General features: G+C 41.2%; 1 protein-coding gene across 1 annotated transcript; it reads right to left on the bottom strand.

The window, feature by feature from the left end:
• Positions 1 to 1,493: 1,493 nt before the first annotated feature.
• Positions 1,494 to 19,659, bottom strand: ehd1a (EH-domain containing 1a). The gene is made up of 6 exons (XM_086084820.1): positions 18,932 to 19,659; positions 14,293 to 14,390; positions 6,148 to 6,389; positions 4,299 to 4,469; positions 3,997 to 4,161; positions 1,494 to 2,837 (listed from the first exon to the last, which is right to left on the bottom strand). The coding sequence occupies exons 1-6, from the start codon at positions 19,318 to 19,320 to the stop codon at positions 2,304 to 2,306; spliced, it is 1,599 nt and encodes a 532-aa protein (XP_085940946.1). The 5' UTR covers positions 19,321 to 19,659; the 3' UTR covers positions 1,494 to 2,303.
• Positions 19,660 to 20,073: the final 414 nt, after the last annotated feature.

The following is a 20,073-nucleotide window of genomic DNA, read 5'->3' as shown; positions in this document are numbered from 1 at the left end:
ACCCCCTAAAAAGTAATTTGAAGCTTTTGTTCAAGTACTGACTTCTATTTTGAGCTGTTTATATAATAAATGACCAAAAATTTAATTTGATGTTATTTTATAGTTAATCAAAAAAATTCTCACAGGAGTGTCAATTTAAGTTCACTGTAGGATTACACACTCATTGATGAGTGTCACATTTAGGGGCTATTTGTACACAATGTTCGTTTACACACAGGTGGCCAATTCCTCACTTTTCCTCTGTGAACCTGCACTATGCACATTATTAGTTACATAAGTTGAAGCCTGCAAGGTTCACCATGTCACAACTTTTTTTCTTTTTTCTTTTTAGATTCGGGAGAGGTGACGGGAACAAAGAAACAGGAGGGGGAGGTGAAACAAGGTGAGCCTGCGAATCCACAAACAAGACCCAAAAAGGAAGGATAGGGGGGGGGGGGGGGTTGGGATGGTGGCGGGGGTGGTGGTCTTCCTGACGGAAGAAGACAGGAAAAGGGAAAGGATGTACAAGAGAGATATACTGTACAGTAGGTTTAACGGCAGTCTATGTAAACACACAAGGGAGGGAGCGCAAGCACACACACATCAAATCATGCCTCGGCTCACTTCGCGTCGCCGTGGACATTCCGGCATCTTTGTGCTAATTCAGAAGCAGGTCCAAATGAGAGGAAGCAACATAACTTTGTACTGTTTCAGGGGCGGCAACACCACAGGCTTTTTTTTATTTTTAGTAAATGATCATGAATAGTAGTAAAGCTTATATTAAATAAAAATACCATGTATATTAAGGCATTTTTAAAAAGATGACCATGGCTTAAGTCATCTTTTTTTTTAAGCGACCATGTACAGTAAGGCTTTTTTTTTTAAAGCGTTTTTTGTTTTGTTTTGTTTTTTAACGACCACGTATAGTAAAGCATTTTTAAAAAGATGGCCATGTATCGTAAGGTGTCGTTTAAAAAAAAAAAAAAAAAAGACCAAAGGGAGGTATAGTAGTCAGGCGTTTTTTTTTAACCAACGTTTTTGTTTAAAAGGACAATGTATAGTAAGGCTTTTTTTTTTTAAAGACCATGTATAGTAAGACATTTTTGTTTTGTTTTATTTAACGACCGTAAGGCGTCTTTTATTTTATTAATGACCATTCATTTTTGTTGTTGCAAATGACCATGCATAGTAAGGTGTTAACAATGTTTATTAATTTTCTATTATTATTATTAAAACGAATATGTATATGTAGTAAGACTTTTTTTTTTTTTTTAAACAATGCGATTAGTAATTTCATTTTCCTGTTTTCATGAAACAGCCGCTTTGTGTCTCCTCTGTGCAGTGATCGTGCTATGACTCAATATGCCCGACAGAGGGCAGTATATATCATTACAAGTACTTGTACTGTATAAAACAAAACAAAAAACTATGTACAGCAGTGAGTGACTGTTCCTTCTCGTACCAAGATTACATCCCGTAAATAAACTATTGAACAAAACCTACATAGCCAAGAGCCGAATGATAAATGTTCCTTTTTATTTATCTGGCAAAATAACAAAAAGGAAAGCATTTGGAGTCAACGCCAGGAAATACAAAAATATAGATGAAATGATTTATTTCCTCTCTCTTTCTCCAAATTGACAAAATTATATTTCTTTGGATCAACAAATAATGTGGACTATATACTGTATACTATAAGACATCTTTTACAAATTTAGGTTCAGACGCATCATGCAACATCCTGCTACCCAGTGAAGAGGTACAGGATGCAGCAAAGTCCTCTCAGGTGGAAAAATCACTCCACCCTCGCTTTCCCCGTTAATTTTTTTAAGTACAGCTCTGGAAAAAAAAAAAAAGTGACCACTGCTATATGTATGGTATTTTTGTTAGTCATTTACAGAAATGATTCTCAAAGGGGTATGTAGGCTCCCTCTTGTGGTAATAAAAAGAATCACTGAATTAAAAGTTGAAACTGCATATTGCGCCAGTGGCTTTTAATCCAGTACATTTGCATAAATTCATTTAAAGCGGTTTATTTTGGAAGCATATATTATGTAGGCACTATTTTTCGGCAACTGTATTCATTAGTTAGTAAACGTTTGTCGTGTCTGTTTTGATGTGCTACGTGGTATAAGAACTTTGAGAACCACTGATTTTGAGCATTTATTAACAGAAAAGGGAAAATGAAAGTAACAAGTGTTTTTTTTGGTCTCCATTTTTGTCCAGAGCTGCATTTTTAACAACACGTATCCCCCATTTCACAGGAAAACAAACTTCTCAGTCTCTCTCTGGTGTGCGGAGAGTCCCAAACAGGAAGTGACGCTCTACTCCTGCAGCGCGGTCACGCGCTTGCACGGGGGCACCAGGTGGTCGGGCAGCGTGGCGGGCAACTCGTGGCCCTCCAACTTGACCTTGATCAGGTGGTTGGCCAGGGCGAACTCGTCGTTGTCGAGGAGGCCGTCTCTGTCCACGTCGGCCAGCTTCCAGATCTTTCCCAGCACCGTGTTGGGCAGTTTGGACTTGAGCATCTCCTTCTTGGCGGCGGCGCCGGACACTTTGCCGTTGATGGGCGAGAGCGTGTAGAAGATCTCGTCGTACGAGGGCTTGTCGCGGTTCACCACCCACTCCAGGTCGTCGATGCCCTCGCCGGCGCCCTCGCCGTAGCCGTGGCCGAAGGGGCCGCTCATGGTTCCGTCGAAGGCGCCGCCCTTGACCGAGTGGCTGGGCAGCGCCGCCTCCTCCTGCCGCACCAAGGACATGAGGCGGGCGATGTCGTTGGCCAGCATGTCCTCCACCGCTTCCAGCAGCTTGGGCTTCATGGCGGCGAATTTGGAGAAGTCGTGAGCGTTGAGCATCTCCTGAGAACAGAAAACAGGAATTGGTGATAGAAATAGATCTTCCAGTGGCAGCGCACAAGCAGGATTTCCTGGCAAACCAGGAAAAATAAATCTGGTCCACATCCTGGAGGATTACGCCGGGAAAGGGAGGTGAAGGCGACGCCGGGTACGCGTGCGGTCAAAACTCGCTTCACCAACAAATTGGGCTTCGGTTCGTCAACAGTTTTGGCATTGAACGTTCTTTGCGCTTTTCATCTTCATTGTTTGAATAAAGATTGGAATGGATTCGTTCTATTTGCATAAACAGGAAAAAAAATTCATTCCAAATTATCTTTCCCGATTGAAATGAAATAAAATAAGAACAGGGACCGCACTGGCCTTCAATTAGCAAACATTTGCAAATAATTGATGCATTTTCAACTGCCTTGTCAGCTTTAAAACATTCAATTCTTGAATATGCAACAATCATAAAAACAAAGAAATAAAAAAGAAATAAATATTGAAAAAATGTAATACAATTTACAAAAGTAAACTTTTAGCTTCAATTTAATGGACGTTGTGCGTGCCTTGGCCACCTGGGGGCAGTATAACACTGACAGACACACAAGAAGAAGAGTTTCATAATTGACTCAGGAAGCTGAAGCTATATTATTTGTAGATAAAGAATATATGCCTGTAAGTATTGTTTCAACTTATGCGTTTCTCAACGCTCGTGTTCAAATACCAACTTTGAAGGGGTCAAAACGCCACAACATCGATGATATTCATTGAAAGGTGTTTTGCATTGTTTGTTAGCATTAAGCTAAACACACATTATTATATGGCTAAGCTATGTGCAGAGGTGGCAAATCCAGGTCCAGAAAGTAAAAACCCTGCCACAGTTTGGCTTAGCCCAAGGTGCTAGCTAGCTAGGCTAGCTCACTAGGCGTAGCCCCAGGTGCTAGCTAGCTCCTTAGCTCGTTTATGAGCTCGCTAGCACTTGGGGCTAAGCCAAACTGTGGCAGTGTTTTTACTTTCTGGACCTGGATTTGCCACCTCTGCACACGACGATGCTAAACACCTTCAATGACTATCATCGATGTGCTTGTTTTAAATACACAACGTGTCAATATTATTGTATATTTCGCTTCAAAGTAAACTTGAAGCCTCTTTTTGGAAGAAGTGCCAAAGTTGACCATACCTGCATCTTAGCCAGGTTGGGGAAGTCCCCGGGCGAGATCTGATGCTCCTTCTCCACCTTCACGTAGATCTCACCCAAGTTAGCAATCAGCTCTTTCTTCTTCGACTCCTTTCCAAACACACTCGGCATTTCCTTCTTCAGCGAGCAGATGATGTACGCGTGCACCTGAGAGACAATTGAAACGTCTCACGCGCGTCACGTCGGACAGTCGGCGTGTGTCACTTTGAATCAATGCAATAAAGAAGAGAGCGGCTTTTCGTCTGACAGTATATCGGCACGAACCGATGTGATAAGCATTTCACCTTTGCGAGGCGCGCTCGCTTGATGAGGTCGTTGAGTTTTCGTAAAGCAGCGTTGCGGGGCAAGGACTGGATGTCCGTGAAGAGGTCCTGCTCCTCGGCCTCAAACAACTTCCTGTTGTCGGGCACCAGGAGGGGCTGCGCCCAAAACGAGCCGATGTACACGCGCACCACCTGCAGGGAGGGGGGGGCGACACGTTAAGACACGTGACGTGAGGCGCCGGCGCCCGCATCCGTGACGGTGATGACACAGCAATGTGGGTTGAAAGAATCAACAGATAATCAACGGTGAATTTGTGAAATGTAAACAAGCCACATGAGGTAGCGTGAGGAGGGGTGGGGGGGGTGAAGGACGCTAAAAGTCCTTCAAACGTGCATTCTTGCAGACGGCTAAGGTCAGTGAATAATTGTCCACATGACCCTTTGGTATACGTTTATGACTTTCGACCGAGTTCAAACATTAACTAAGAAGCAAGAGAAGGGAGATTATTTTTAAAGAAATATATTAAAAAAAAAATCACATGATGTCATGTGGCACCAATCGAAGTGGTATATTTATTGTAAAAAAATAATAATAATAAAAGCAACAACAACAAAAATCAACTGTAATTCATTATTCAATGACTGTTTGGATCAGTCTTTTCTCCAAACGACATTCCAATGACCTTGCCAGCAAGCACAGTAGATCTGGTTGCCCTCCATTTTTCCTCCGTCCATTTTCTATACCATTTGTCCAATCACATCTATGGACAATTTAGAGTGTTCGGGTTGATGGCTATCGACGGCAAAAATTCATTTATAACTATTTCTATATGCTTCACTTCATTTGCTTTTAAAGAGAGTGGATGAAAACTGCCGATTGTTGTCATATGACATTTTAGGAATGTTTTTAGCTGTCAAACCTGTTTTGTGGGTTCGCTGCCCGTCTTGATCAAGAAAGTAGTAAGAGATTTTTATTCTCAATTTTTTTTTAATTAATTATTATTAATAATAATAATTATGATAATTAATTGTTTTCTTGGCTAAATAAATAAAGGTTCAATAAAGTAATTATGCTATCAATAGTTAAGAAATAATGTAATACTACAATATTAAGTTGACATTTGGGCAATCAGCTACACAAACCCATTACAGTCATTAACTCAATCGCTCCCAGCCATTTTCACTGAAGCAATCCCCTTCGCTCCCGGCTGTTTTACTGCATTTTGACTGATTTTGCCAGGCCCACAGAATATCGTGTTCTATTGCTTTCAAAACATGGAACCTACAAAAATAAAGATTAGAGTCTTTTTTCATCAGGGGGGAAAAAAAAGTATATATCTATCTGTTTACATTTTGCAGCAATTAGCATTAGAATCATTATTCACAAATCTGTTTAAAAACAATGGGGAAAAGAGCTTTTTGCAACATGGCCCTGGTTGATCTCTTATACTCCGCTGCCATCTGCTGGCCGTTTTTGTAATAACTACCATTGCTTCAAGCATTCTCTGAAGTTCAGAGGCTGCATCAAAGCTTTCTGTATGCTCTAGCATAAAAAAAAAAAAACATACATTTTTGGGAGCAAGTGACTTATTCACCCAACAACAAAAAAAGAGCAATTAAGGCACTGGCACACAAAAACCCTTTAAAAATACAAACGTTTTTGTCAGGCCAGATGTGTGCAAAGTTTCACGAGCATTTGTAAAGTAAACCGCACCATTTTTCTTTGCAAACAGTGCGTTGCCGCGGCAACAGTGCACGACAAAATAAAAGCTCGTCAATTCTTGTCTTCGCGAGGTCATTTCCTGTCTTCGCCCAACATCAAACCACAAACGATGCGCCGCGATGCTTCGACGCCGTGGGGAAGCCGTACCTCTGGCGTGTTGATGATTTTCCCCAGGGACCACATGAGCGCCCCGTAGACCCTCATCAGCTGCTGGGTGCTGATCTGGTCGGCCTTGTTGAGGACCACGCGCATTTTGTCCTCGTGGTTCTTGAGCGCGCGGATCACCTCGGAGAACTCGTCCGAGATGTCCAGCTTGTGGGCGTCAAACAGCAGGATGATGCGGTCCACGCGCTCCGCAAACCACTCCAACACGGCGGCAAAGTCGTAGCCTGCGGGCGGGAGGAAAACACGCGTGACGCCGGTGAGGAATTCACTGTGACTTTGCGTGCACATTATGCATGCGTGTGGTATCAATTCCTTGACATGCACGCCAGGCGAGTACATCAACTGTGTGTTTTCACACTTCCGCTTAACTAATACAGGAAGATTTGGATCTTTGCTCAAGCATTTTTTTAAGGACATCCACAAGTTTCATTACCTCAAATTGAGAGCTCATATATTCTTCTCAAGGGAAATTTTAAACATTTCTCAGGCACTGCACGCGTGGTATGAATTTTGAGTATTCATACAAATATATACTGTACATAGAATATAAACCAAAATTGGGAACGGGTTTCCTTTCAAAGAATATTTAGTTTTAATAATGGTAATAAAAACGAGGGCTGGCTATCGATTCTAATTTCCTCAATCGATTTCGATTCACAAGAGTTCAATTCGATTTAGATCCCCCCCCCCCGATTCGATTCACTTCAATTTAATCCAATATTAACTCGATTTCTCCTAAAAACTTATAAATACGGTCTATTTTAAATATTGCAATGGTCCCAAAAACGTACTTATACGCTTTTTTTAATGCTAGAGCATACAAAGGCTTTGATGCAGCCGCTGAACTGCAGAGAATACTAAAGCAACGCTAGTTTTTACAAAAAACGGCCAGCAGGTGGCAGCAGAGTATAGGAGACCCACCAAAGCCATGTTGCAAAAAGGCTATTTCCCCCAGATTTGTGAATAATGATGGAACTTAGCTATATTCTAATTCTAATTGCTGCAAAATGGAAACATACTTATTTCCTGATGAAAGAAGAGACTCTAAACTTTCTTTTGGTAGTTTTATTTATTCATATATTTATATATATATATATATTTTTTTTTTTTTTCATCATTCTAATTCAAATGTTGTAAATATAAATTAAAAAGATTCTGAATTGTCTTAAACTGCAATAAGTCAGGTCTTTCATAAATGTAAGAAAAATACTTTTGAATTCATGTGAACAGTAAATTCCAAGAATATAAGATACAAAAATATTCTCTTTTCTTGTGATTTTATAAGAAAAAAAGATATTGAAAATAATCAATTAAAGGTTTTCGAAAAAAAAAAAATTGAACCCAGCCAGCCCTAATAAAAAGATTTGTGGCTCCTCAAACAATTTTTTGTTGTCCATCAGGTTTAACAATGATTAATAATTAAACAATTGCATCGTTTCTAAACGTTTCATGGCAGTGATAAATTGTACCTTGAATTAATTCAGTAAAAAAAAAAAAAGTTAAACAGAAAGCGACACAATGGACCGTGTCACAACATCGGAAGTTTCACTGTACTTTTTGCCTTTCACATTAAAAAAAGGAAGAAATGATGGCGTACAAACACGGTCGTATTTCTTAATAGCAGAGGTGAAGAAAGGCTGAAGGCAAACAAATGGTACGATCCAAACATGTTGGAACGCACCCAGCCAGCAAACTTTGCACAGATATGCATGCTATAAAAGAAACTTCTAGGCATCTAACATTATTTTATACAACTCATTGATAACAAAAAAATTCTCTGAATTTTACGTGTGCTCTCTATTTCAATCCCACTGTAAAAAATAAAATAAAATAAAAATGTCTGCAATGTGTGTTCATTCAAAATTAAACGATTTAGCTCCACTACAGTCAGTCAAGTATGGTTTAATTATTGTTGATCGTATAAAAAGGGCGGAGCGGTTTACCCTGGTTACCTTTTAACTCGCTTTACTGAAACCAATGCATTGTGGGTATCAATGCTGGGATTTAAATGACCTCTGCCTGACTTTGTTTGCGAAGAAGACTTTCAAATCTTAAATCTGTGTTGCTGATTGAAGTGCCGCGAACGGACTTAGACGCACGTTAAATTAAGTACAGTGGAGGCCCATAAGGTCAAATTCCACCACAAAGATTCATATAACACTTGAGACCGCTCACTCTGCTCAAACTTCTTTCGAGACTTATATGCACTAAAAATGTCACTCCCCAAAAAATAAACGACATGTTTGACTGTCTAAGTGATTATTTGTAGTTCCACTATTTCAAAATACAAATTGCAGGACTGATTCTGCCCGACCTCGGAATCGTGAACTTTTTCTCCGTGAGCAGAGAGGGCGTGGCGGATAACAGAATGGATTAGAGGCGTGTCATCGGATCTGTCCGCAAGTTCGCCTCGTTTGCGACGTAATCTGCCATCAGCGCCGCGTATCTGCTGCACACGCATTCCTTCCTAGCCCTCTTTGTTCGCTCGAGAGAGCGAGAGTGCGAGAGAGTGGCAGTGGACAGGCGGAGGGAGGGAAATAATTAAGATAACCGGGGAGATGAAAGAACTAAAAGGGCGAGCGAAAGTGAGCGAGGGGGCTCTCGTTTTCCTGTGTGTGCGAGTAGAGAGGACGACATTTTTAAAAGGTCCCTCTGGGAGACAGCAGATGACATTTTTCTATTATTATTTTTTTTTCCAACTTGAGAGACAGCTGCACAAGCACGAGGCTCACTTATAGCCTGCACGGCGGACAACTGCTGCTCCTTCAACGTATGACGACAACGCGCGGGGATGCACGTCCATGCCTTATAGGGCAAGAACGCCAGGACAATCCTTTCATCAAATCTCATGGCCGCGGAGTCATAGGGCGTAACTAACCAACAAGCTCATTTAGTGGAAATTTAATTTGGGGATTATTTTTAGTTCAGTTGAGGAATTTTGGACAGAGACAAAAATAAATACAGTTATTTAAGGGACTCCGGATTTCCCAGATAGAAAATAAAAAATATTGTCCAGTCCACTCCAAGCACCCATTTAAACAGTATGGTTACAGTCAATTTCCAAGCAGGCTCACATGCCTATATGGCAGCCATCTTGGTAGGCATTTTATGTGGCACCGCCCCCTACTGTCGACCAAAAAAGTGATATAAATAGTGCCTTCGGGCTCGCATTACGAACATCACATGACTGAACCCAGAAAACAGTTGAGCCCGTTGCACTGTGGCGTCAATTCAAGTTGCAGCAAGTGGCAGTACAAGACAAAATGGCCGCCCCCTGAGGTGGCTAAAAACAGGTGAATTTTTGGAAGTCAACCGTAAACATTCCTTCACAATAATATGTTATATGTGACCTCACTAGTCTAAACATGACATTCTGATTAATATTACATTTGTGGAATACGAGTTATGAAGCAAAATCCAGTTTTTTTTATCCATCTCAGGGGGCGGCCATTTTGCCACTTGCTGTCGACTGAAGGGGACGTCAACGTTGCTCAGGCAACAACCAATCAGAGCTCACCCATTTTCTGAAGCTGCACTGTGATTGGTTGTTACCTGAGACCTGAGCAACAGTGACGTCCTCTTCAGTCGACAGCAAGTGGCAAAATGGCCGCCCCCTGAGATGGATAAAAATGACTGGATTTTGCTGCTTAGCTCGCTATATTAACCAGAATACCATATTTAGACTAGTGGGGCTGCCTAGAATGTATAATTGTCAAAAAAATAATAATAATTGGGGGGTGGACTTCCCTCTTAATTTTTTACATAAACTGGTATTAGACTAGAGAGGGCAAATAGAACGTATTATCACAAAGAAAATGCTCGACTTGACCTCCACTTCAAAGTGTAAAACACAACTTGAGAGTTTAACTAGCGGTTCTCCTCGGTTTGAACTTATTACCACACCGACAAACTATGAAATCAATTTGACATTTTCTGCTCAGCCAAATAATAGCATCAATTTAGTTGACGGATTTCATCATGTTATGAATCACCAAATAACACCAAGCCTCATTTGTTGACTACACCAAAAAAAGTTATGCAATCAAAGTGTTACACAATGATTTTTATGCTTTAACGTGTACTCGGGTTCTTTCAATGAATCAGTGACGAGATGCCTCGTTGAACCTAAATTGCTCTCTGCAGTCCAGGAAACTTTCCAGCCGGCAACTGTCAGTTTGACGTATAACTGTTTGGCTGTCATATATACAAAATATTCTGTACGCATGTGCTAATGCGCCATTAACTCATTCACTGCCATTGACGGCTATAGACGTCAAAAATTAATTTGAACTATTTCTATTAGTTTAACATATTTTCCACTTTTGTTAAAAAGGAGTATGAAAACCTAGAGTTTTTTTATTGTACATTTAGAACAGATATTTTTTTTTATTCATTCACTGCCATTGACGGCTTTAAACGTCAAAAATTCATTTAAACTATTTCTATTAGTTCTAAAAATGCACTTTTGTTAAAAGAGTAACCTAGAATTGTTTTTTTGTACATTAACTCTTTGACTGCCAGACGTTTTCAGAAAAGGGATGCCGCCAGTGCCAGCCGATTTAAGCATTTTGACTGATTTTCAAGGTCCACAGAAAATGTTCTGTTTGGACTATGGAAACACACGTACTACCAAATGAAAGATTGGACTTTCATCTTTCATCAGAAAAAAAGAGTTTGTTTCTACCTTATTCCGTTCTTTAGTAATCAACAATAGAAAATGGTTAGTTTGACCCAATTTCGCCTGTGTTGGACCAAAATACGGAGAAATCAAGCTTTTAGTGAAACGATATTATTTCATGCATTCTAGTGAATTTGACACTTCTTTTTGTCCATGAATGATGCCACAAACACCTAAATAGTGCTTTACTTCTATAAAACACTACCACCAAGAATGAAAAAGTGTTTTTTGATAGCAAAATACGTTTATTTACATTCAACAGTGTAACAATTTGACAACAATTTGGCAAACTATTTACAAATGTGTGCAACTGTGGTGCTATTTACAAATATGTGGATGTTTCAACGACAGTTTTTCTTTTTGTAACACTCTCCTGCGTGCAAAGAGACGTAACAGCATTTGCACAACAGATTGCCTCTTCGCGTGTGCCACTTTCTTGCAGACCGTTTTTTTCCGGGGAATAGCAAGTATATACTGCAGTGTGTCATCAAGTCTAATATCAGGATCATGCTACGGTTACGTTACGGTGGTGTTACGTCTCGCTTCCCCGTGTCCTTCAGTTGCTATACCGGGTTGGTAGGAGATGTTCTGATCCATTTTATCCACTCCATTCATGGTGGCATCGTAGTCCAGAAACAGTGTCTTCTCCGTGATCAGACTGTACCCGCTCCTCCGATGAATATGCATTGGACTCGGGGTACTCTTCATTGTCCGATCGAATGTCCGCTTGTGCAGCTCCGCGTTTTCCGGCGTTAGCAGCGCTAGCCGGTGAGGCTTACTACGTGATCGTAAACACGTCCAGGCTTCCAACTTTGGCGTCAAACTCGCAGTCATCATCATCATCATCATCAATCTGCATTGGTCGATGCCAACTCTCCATCGCCCGATCGAATGTCCGCTTGTGCAGAAGTACCCGGCCGGCTATTGTGCGCGTTTTCCGGCCTTAGCAGCGCTAGCCGCGCGTAGCCGGTGAGGCTTACTACGTGATAGTAACAGGCCAAAGCTTCCAACTTTGGCGTAGAGCTCGTTGTCATCATCATCGTTGACATCAATGCGCTTTTTAGTATTGATTGATGCTTTCCGTCTTTGAAAAAAATGCTCAAGCGTGAGCTGCTTGTAACCGGTTGCTTGGTCTAGCCATTGTGGCTTGGATCAGCCATTGTCTCCTCAACACTCTAGCTCCGCCTCACGTCTTCTACTGACGCCCACGGTGGGCGGCCCATCCAACCTTGTGCAAAGAGAGTCATCGCTGCCCTCTAGGGGCCAAAACGAGTCTTTGACTAATCATATCTGCCTGATACTTTCAGCACAGCTGCCCAAGGCTTTCCTGCACCCGTTTTTGAAAAAAAAAAAAAAAAACATAGGGGACGTCTTTTAACGTCCTCGGCGCCCTTCCCTAGGTTTATGCTAAACGTTTTATAACGTTTATGGCAGTCAAAGAGTTAAGAACAGATGTAAAATTTGTGATTAATTGTGAGTTAACTAGTGAAGTCATGCGATTAATTATGATTAAAAAATGTAATCGCCTGACGCCCCCAAATTTTTATTAATGTTTTCCCCTTTTTTTTTTATTCATTCACTGCCATTGACGGCTATAAACGTAAAAAAAGCATTTCAACTATTTCTATTAGTTTAACATTTTTTTCCCCACTTTTGTTAACAAGAATATGAACACCTAGAATTTTTTATTGTACATTTAGAACAGATATAAAAAGTGATTCATTGTGAGTTAACTAGTGAAGTCATGCGATTCATTACAATTTAAAATGTTAATCGCCCGTCGCCCCTAATTTTTAATAATCTTAATTTTTTTTTAATGAATTTATGGCAGTAAATGAGTTAGAAGTCAACAACGTTAGCTTCTAACAATCGACAGCATAATGACACATTGATGGAATGCAGGTTTCCTGTAGTCTGGTGCCAGAAATCCGCATCGAGTGTTTCAAGTCTATACGCGCTTGTTTGCATATGATACAGTCGAGTACAGTATTGTATCAGTGTTTATACACAAACAGGACAAACTGCTGTGTGTGTATTAGTGTACAGTACACTCATAAAAGGTGCAGGGCGTCGAAATAAAAAAGGTACTCAAGGTCACCTCAATATTCATCACAAACCTTGAAGCACTCACTACATAAATTCTCATTTTGGTAACAATATTTTTTCATCCAGTTTGTTTGTATGACCCTTTTTTTTTTTTAAATATCTCTTTGCTGAACTCCTCGATTCACTCCAGCTGCTACTTCCCCCCCCCCCCCCCTTTTCTTTCTGCGCTACGTCTCGTGAGAAAACTGGACTCAATAAAAAACAGATTGCATATCAATGCACGCGGTGGTGCTGACCTTCTTGTGGAAACTCTGAATTCTCCATTTGACTCCGCTTCCTTTTCTCAGACGGCAAAAGCCCTCTATCGCTATTTGTACACTTCCTCTTGCGACGTGCGCAAAAAAGGAAGACGTTTTTGCGAGTCATCTTGAGTCACACAAAAAGTGTGCACGTCGCACTTTGGAAGTGAGAGTGCGGCATGTGAACTGTGACTACAAACGGATGCACGGCATTTCCTAAAGTAGCGGTCGAGAGTGTTTATTTACTTAGCCGCAGATAGTACAAGGCTTTTAACTCATTTGCTCCCAAAAAAACGTATATATACGTTTTTTAATGCTAGAGCATACAGAAGGCTTTGATGCAGCCCCTGAACTGAAGAGGTGGCTTAAAGCAATGATAGTTATTACAAAAAACGGCCAGCAGGTGGCAGCAGAGAAGAAGAGATCAACCAGGGCCATGTTGCAACAAGCGCTTTTCCCCTGTGTTTTCAACAGGGTTGTGAATAAGGATGACACTTAGCTATATTCTAATGCTAATTGCTACAAAATGCAATGGAACACAATATTTTGTGGACCTTGCAAAATTCAATAAAGGGGGCGGAGGGGGTTGCTTCAGTGAAAATGGCTGAGAGTGAGTGAATTAATTGGGGTAAGGTGTCTAATTAATAGAGAACGCAACAAAGGCATGTGGCAGTCGTAAGTAGTTGGTTGCAGTTACCTAGTGATATTATTTCCTTGAGAAAAAAAATAATGTTAATTTGAGGTGTGGTATTTATTTATTCAACTGAAGAAATATTTGACAATGTCATGAAGATGAACAGCAAGTAAAGCGGCGCGTAAGGAGGGGGCGGTCGAGAAAATGACAAGTTAAAGCGACGGGAAATTAACTCAAGAGCGCTGCAGATTTACATGACCCGTTTTGTTACTTTTTGGACCCCAAGGGCCAAATAAGGAGTGACACGAGAAAGCTTTTACAAACTGGCAAACATAAATAACACAAACTGGCTTGAGAGGCAGCACATTTTTTTGTTCTAAGTTCATATTTGCGCTTCCTGTTTGGTTATATTCACGCATGAATGGGCTCCGTGTGTTGTGTTTGTGGGGCGTGGTGTGAACTGGACAGACCTCGACTGATCCTCTGCTTCTCTCCTGACAGGATTCCGGGAGTGTCGATGATGCTGATGCTTTCCAGGACCGGGTTGGGCAACTGGGCACACATGAACCTATTTGGGAGGAGGGAGGGGTCGAGTACAAAAGAAGAGAAAGAGAAATAAAAGGAGGAAAGGAGAGAGTGGATGGAAGAAGTGTGAAAAAAAATTGGTCAGTGTGTACACAAGTTGAAAAGTAAACAGACAATAATGGAGCTTTAAATAACTCGTTTTCAAACTCAAACATGTGAGGAACACCTGTTAGGTTGCTGTCGAATATATTTTAAACAGACTGGATCATATCAGCACGGTTGAGATAGCACTTAAGACATGAATTTGGATTATTTAGAGCTACGTCATGATTTTGTTTGACCAGCAGTCTCAATGCAAATGAAGCCAACGTTGTGTCGCAGACGGTTGAATGAGGCGATCACATTTTTCGTGTGTTTGGGAAAACACACGGATAAGACGTGACGAATTAGTAGCGGAAACACAACTGGCTGATCTTATTTAATGGCCATTGTTATTTGGGGAGTTTTTAACGATTTGAACATTCCGATCGGGATTCGATTAATTGTCCATCTCTGGCCAGAAAGCAAGTCACGACACACATTACACACATTACACAAATACATACATTAAAAGTCCAAATGTGTTTTTGGCCTCAACTCGGGACAAAGAAAGCAATTGTCAAGACGGCCTTGTCGCGTTCACTCAAACTGAAGCAACACTCAAAACAAGAGCTCAGAGGCGCTGGGTCATGAGACTGAGGGAGCCTTTGCTTTTACTTTCATGCTGAAACCACACAAAGGCATGCGCGCACACCACCGCATGCACGACAAACCCTAACAGAGGTCTCGTACACCGCACAATGGAAATAGGAAAATGAGAAGTGAGCTTGTAACATATGCTCCGGCCTTATGATACTATACGGTTTGTTCTAGATAAGAAACATGCAGGATTTTTCCGCCCATGTGTCATAGCTGCCGGCATTGCTTTGGAATTTTGGCTCTGGGCTTTCCATTTAGCCGTCAATCCCAATAGTTTCCACTAAGAGCTTGTCTGGGGAAAAAAAAAATGAAAGGATGAAGTTGGAATTTTACGAACTGAGAGGGACTATGTGAGATCAGTCACCCTCCAATTATGTATCAAGTGGGCGCAAGAACCTGCGGGCCGCACACCCTTGCTAAAATAACACCAAAGGGTTAATTTCCATGTCCTGTGACTGGAGGTTAGGTTCAAGCCTCACTTCTTGACCTTTGACCTTCCACCTCACATTGTAAACCCACTTCCTGTTGACAAAGTGGAAACGAGTTTAGAGGGCTGCCGTCTTGAGGTACAGGACAGAGATTTGAATCAGTCGAACCGTCTGCATGTGAGCAAGTAACCCTATGTTTACATCTACAGAAGACTTGTAGCGGATTTGTCTCTCTCGACTGTCCATTCCAGTTTGAGGCTGTGCGTGCGTCAGATTCTGGAAAAGCGCAGAGTCAGTGTCCTGGAATTAAAGGCCAGGACGAAGCGGAACTTACAATTTGCTGACTCAGCTTTTACTGGGGCTCACACAGTTCGGGGCCCCCTAACTCGCTTTGGAGGCATTTTCACTTCAAAAAGGCAAGAAATTGGTGCTTCGGTGAACGCCGGGGAGACATTTAGCAACTTTGGACTTAATGACTTAACAAGCTAGGGAGGGTTCAAAAGAAGGAGGGGGGGGGGGGGGGGACCTGTTGCTACCTTTGGCGTTTGAAGACGTGAGGATCACATGACTAACTTGTGTTTCCATTCTTTATAACAAGAACCTCTTCTACCAAAGGTGAGCTTGTTAGTTAAAGAGTAATTTGCAGCCTAAAGCACTACTGTTAATCTACTAAACCCTTTAATTAGCATCCAATCCCTCTTTGATTGCTGATATTAACATGCAGGAATAAAAACTATTTTTCAAACGTCTGGTCTTCACTTATTAGCCGAAACAAGCCCCGGTCTACATCCACAACACCTTCGACTGTAGATGCGAAACGGACCAAATCAGCAAATTGCATTCAAAAGTGGACCGCAGGTCTGTAACCAACCTACAGGACGGCGTCCAAAAAGAGTGACAAATGATGCAGAGATGGGACAATGGGCTTTGTTTATACACAATCTTATCTGGTTTCCTCTCACATCTGTAATACACTCGGACGGATGAATCGTCCGCTGTGAAGTCTTTGAAAAAGGTCTTATCGGAGATGCGGCATTTTGTTTTCGGGAGCTTGACTGATGTTGTTTGGCAAGAAAGGGCAAGCAATTTGCAAAATTGCAGGAAGGGATTGCAACGAAAAGTGGAAATATCTCATTAGATTGCTTTTGCTTGTCCTGATACGTCAACGATGATGAAGGAGTATTAGCGCCGGCTGATATTATGCTAGGAAAGTCATATTAGTAAAAATTCCACCTTTTTTTTGTGGCTATTCTGTATAAATAAGCTGAATGAACTGGGGAAAATGGGAGGACAGATTGTCGACTTTACTACTCCTTCCGACAGTACTAAAATAAGATGGTTGTGGATGAGAATAGCGGTTAGCCTCGCTAGCTTTTCCTATTCAGATCAACTCGACTGCTCGTCTTAAAATATTCATCAGAGGGCAACAGCGTGTAAGTGAAGCTCCATTTTCCACGCCAAAATGTTATGTCTAATAACGCACGGACAACAACTGTGTGCTAATGAGAACTTCATTCATGTCACATTCACAACACACACGCTTTACGGCTCTGTGTTGAAATAAATGCCGCGGTCAAGCGTGTGTAATTTATTTTTCTCAAAACTTTTACCAGCTCTTTCAAGTAAACAAAAACACTAATTGAAAACATCGATAATGTGCATTGTCCTAAAAAAAAAAATAAGTATGATGCCAGTAAGTACTAGTTAGCTCCAATGACAACATGAGCAGCGGATAGGTCTGTTCTAAAAATAGCTCACCGGTGATGGGTAGGACACTGTGATTTCTTTCCCCCGTTAAACTTAACGGTGGTACAAGTTTCTTCAAATACCAAAATATTATATTCTATTTTTAATTACTCCTTTAATAAACAGTCATTTTAGATTTTGATTGCGCAATATTTTTGCTCACAGTATCGTGCCGTCAGAATCTAATATTGGCCCTATCCCGGTGTAAGAAGCTAAATATGCATAATAGTGAGATCAAAACTTACTAATACAGAGATTTGTTTTAAAGTTTCCGGTACTAATACTACAAATAATGCCATAATAGTCTATATTATGACATTATCTGTAGTAAAACTATTTTGAATCCTCCCAAAATAAATCAAGTCTGTTCATTACACAACAATTTGTGAGACTTTGTTTGGCTTCGATTGTTCCAGCAAAGGGTGCCCCCACAGTGGGGACTCGTGTGTGGGGGGGGGGGGGGGGGGGGGGGGCGCTGGAGAGGCATCCATCCATTGTCTACAGGAAGTACTGCTATAAACAAACTGCTTTTTTACACATAGGATGACACAACAAATCCACATAATACAGGGTGGATTAACATGTTGGAAGGTATAAACATGCTTGCTGAAGCTATGAATCATGGAATAGACCACTTCCGGTGCTGTCTCGTGGTTTTACAAAAACTGAAGATAATCCCTTAAAGTGAGGTAATGAGGAGGTCGGTATCTTTCATAAGCATACTTTTGAGCGGAATTTTAATCTTGTCAAACTAATTTAAACCTCAACAGGATATTTACAGATATAAAAAGTCTACACACCCCCTTTCAAATTGAAGATTTTTTTTGTGAGGTTAAAAAAAAGAAAAAGAAAAAAGAACTGTCTGGATGAATGAGCTTTGACTCACTTACTAAGTACGATCTTTTGGGACACAAATGCCGAGTCAGTCTTCCTTAAAACATATTACAATGTCAGCCAATGACAAGTGTGAACCTTTAACCTGCCGGTACAACGCCGTTGCACAAGACCTCCTCGCAGTGGGACAATAAAGGGAGGTGGCTTCCCTGCCACTTGTGATAAGAATTTTACGGTATGGAGGTAGAAAAAGTAGAACCCGTTACCCGGCAACGTCACCTACAAGGTTGTCTTCAGTCAAGAGGCCACTTGTAGAGTCTGTCAGTGCCTGTGCCAGGTGTTCACATAGTATGTGGTGAAAGTGGAAATTTGACCTATTTGAATATGCTCAGTAAGGTCATGGGTGAGTTGAGTTTATCTCAGCTGAGTGAGAGGAAGAGTACCTGTAGACAATTTATGCTCACATTCACCTAAAACTAACCTTTGGTGTCAAAGGAGAGCACGCAAACGCCAAACAGGAAGCCGGAGTCGAGATTCGAACCCCGAACCTTGTAAATAGTGAGGCAGACGTGCTAAACTATTGCCACAAAACTGCCTCATATTTGGGAAGTGATGAAAGTGGGAAACTCACACAAACGTGACACAGCTTATTGTGTAACAAACAGCCTGTCGCTGACAGAAACTGAAAAAAAAAGTATGGCGTGAAAAAGGGCGTGTATGTTGGGGGGTTAAACCGCGTGTAGTCTTCATTTAGACGTTACGATATAATATTTCGGACACATTGCCAGACTAATTTATGATTTGTTTCATTTTTTAAAACTTGTTACTCGGTCTGTACCTGTTAAGGAAGGCGTTTCCAAAGGCGTTGAGTTTGCGGAAGGGCTTCTTCGGGTCGACGACCAGCGCGTTACCCGGGATCACCCCGTCCTGATCCCCGTGCATCACAGCGATAAACGAGTCCGTGGTCGGCTCGGGCCCGATCCGCATACCGGGGAAGTCCTGCTCCATGAGGTGGCGGATGAAAGTGGTTTTGCCGGTGGAGTACTGTCCCACCAGTAGCACCATTGGCTTGTTGTCGAAGTCAGCATCTTCGAGGGCAGGCGAGTGGAAGTCGTGGAATCGATACGTGTCCTCCAGAGGGAACAGTTTGGTCCGGTAAAGCTGCCGTAGACCGTCCGCCACGTTCTGAAACAGCTCGGGGTCCTTTTTTAAGGTCTTCCTAAACATGGTGTATGAACTTTATTGACACAGCTGTGTCAGAATCCCCCTTCGACGTGTACCTGGTGTAATGGTGCGGCTGTCTCGCAGCGTCTTGAGGGTTAGCGGCCCGTCGGAATGAAGCAATGGCTGGGCGAGGTCTGGCAAGTTTTTGTCCCCACCCTCCGCGGTGCTAGCAAGCCATACAGAGCCACACGCTCCTTCCGACGACGAGTCACTTTTTAAACAGATGTCAATTTAAAATTTTAACATACATATTTATTAAAAAACAACAACATACATTTGGTTTATAATTATTATGTTGTATTAATAGTTTTTTTTGTTGCTAGTTGCTGCGAATAACGTTAATAACTTAGGCTTTGTGTGTGACGTTGGCGTCACGTGACCATCTACGGCAAGCCAGAGTGGCCACTTGATTCATCGTGGAATTCTCAATTTGCAACTATAAATATAGGGGAAAACATGACTTGTACTTTTTAAATATTATATAACAAACAAAGTACGGGAAATACATCAAAAAGTTACACAACATATATCCTACAAATATATGTGTGTCAATATTTGTCAATTTAGATCATAGAACTGCTCAAGAGAGTGTAATTCATTTACACTGACAAGATTTATTACAGAATTGTCCATTTGTATTCTGTCAATAAAAAAATAAGCTATTTTCAGTCACATTTTCCAAGTTCTAAAAATAGTTTCATTTAAAAATATGATTATGTTTTTTTGTATATTAACCATAGACTTGGTCACATTTGT

Source organism: Leptonotus elevatus, chromosome 9, assembly GCF_054856555.1.
Source record: "Leptonotus elevatus isolate MCC_2025b chromosome 9, RoL_Lele_1.0, whole genome shotgun sequence".
NCBI classification, from domain to species: Eukaryota; Metazoa; Chordata; class Actinopteri; order Syngnathiformes; family Syngnathidae; genus Leptonotus; species Leptonotus elevatus.
Note: the sequence above shows the minus strand (reverse complement) of the source record. Positions and strands in the feature narration are given on the sequence as shown.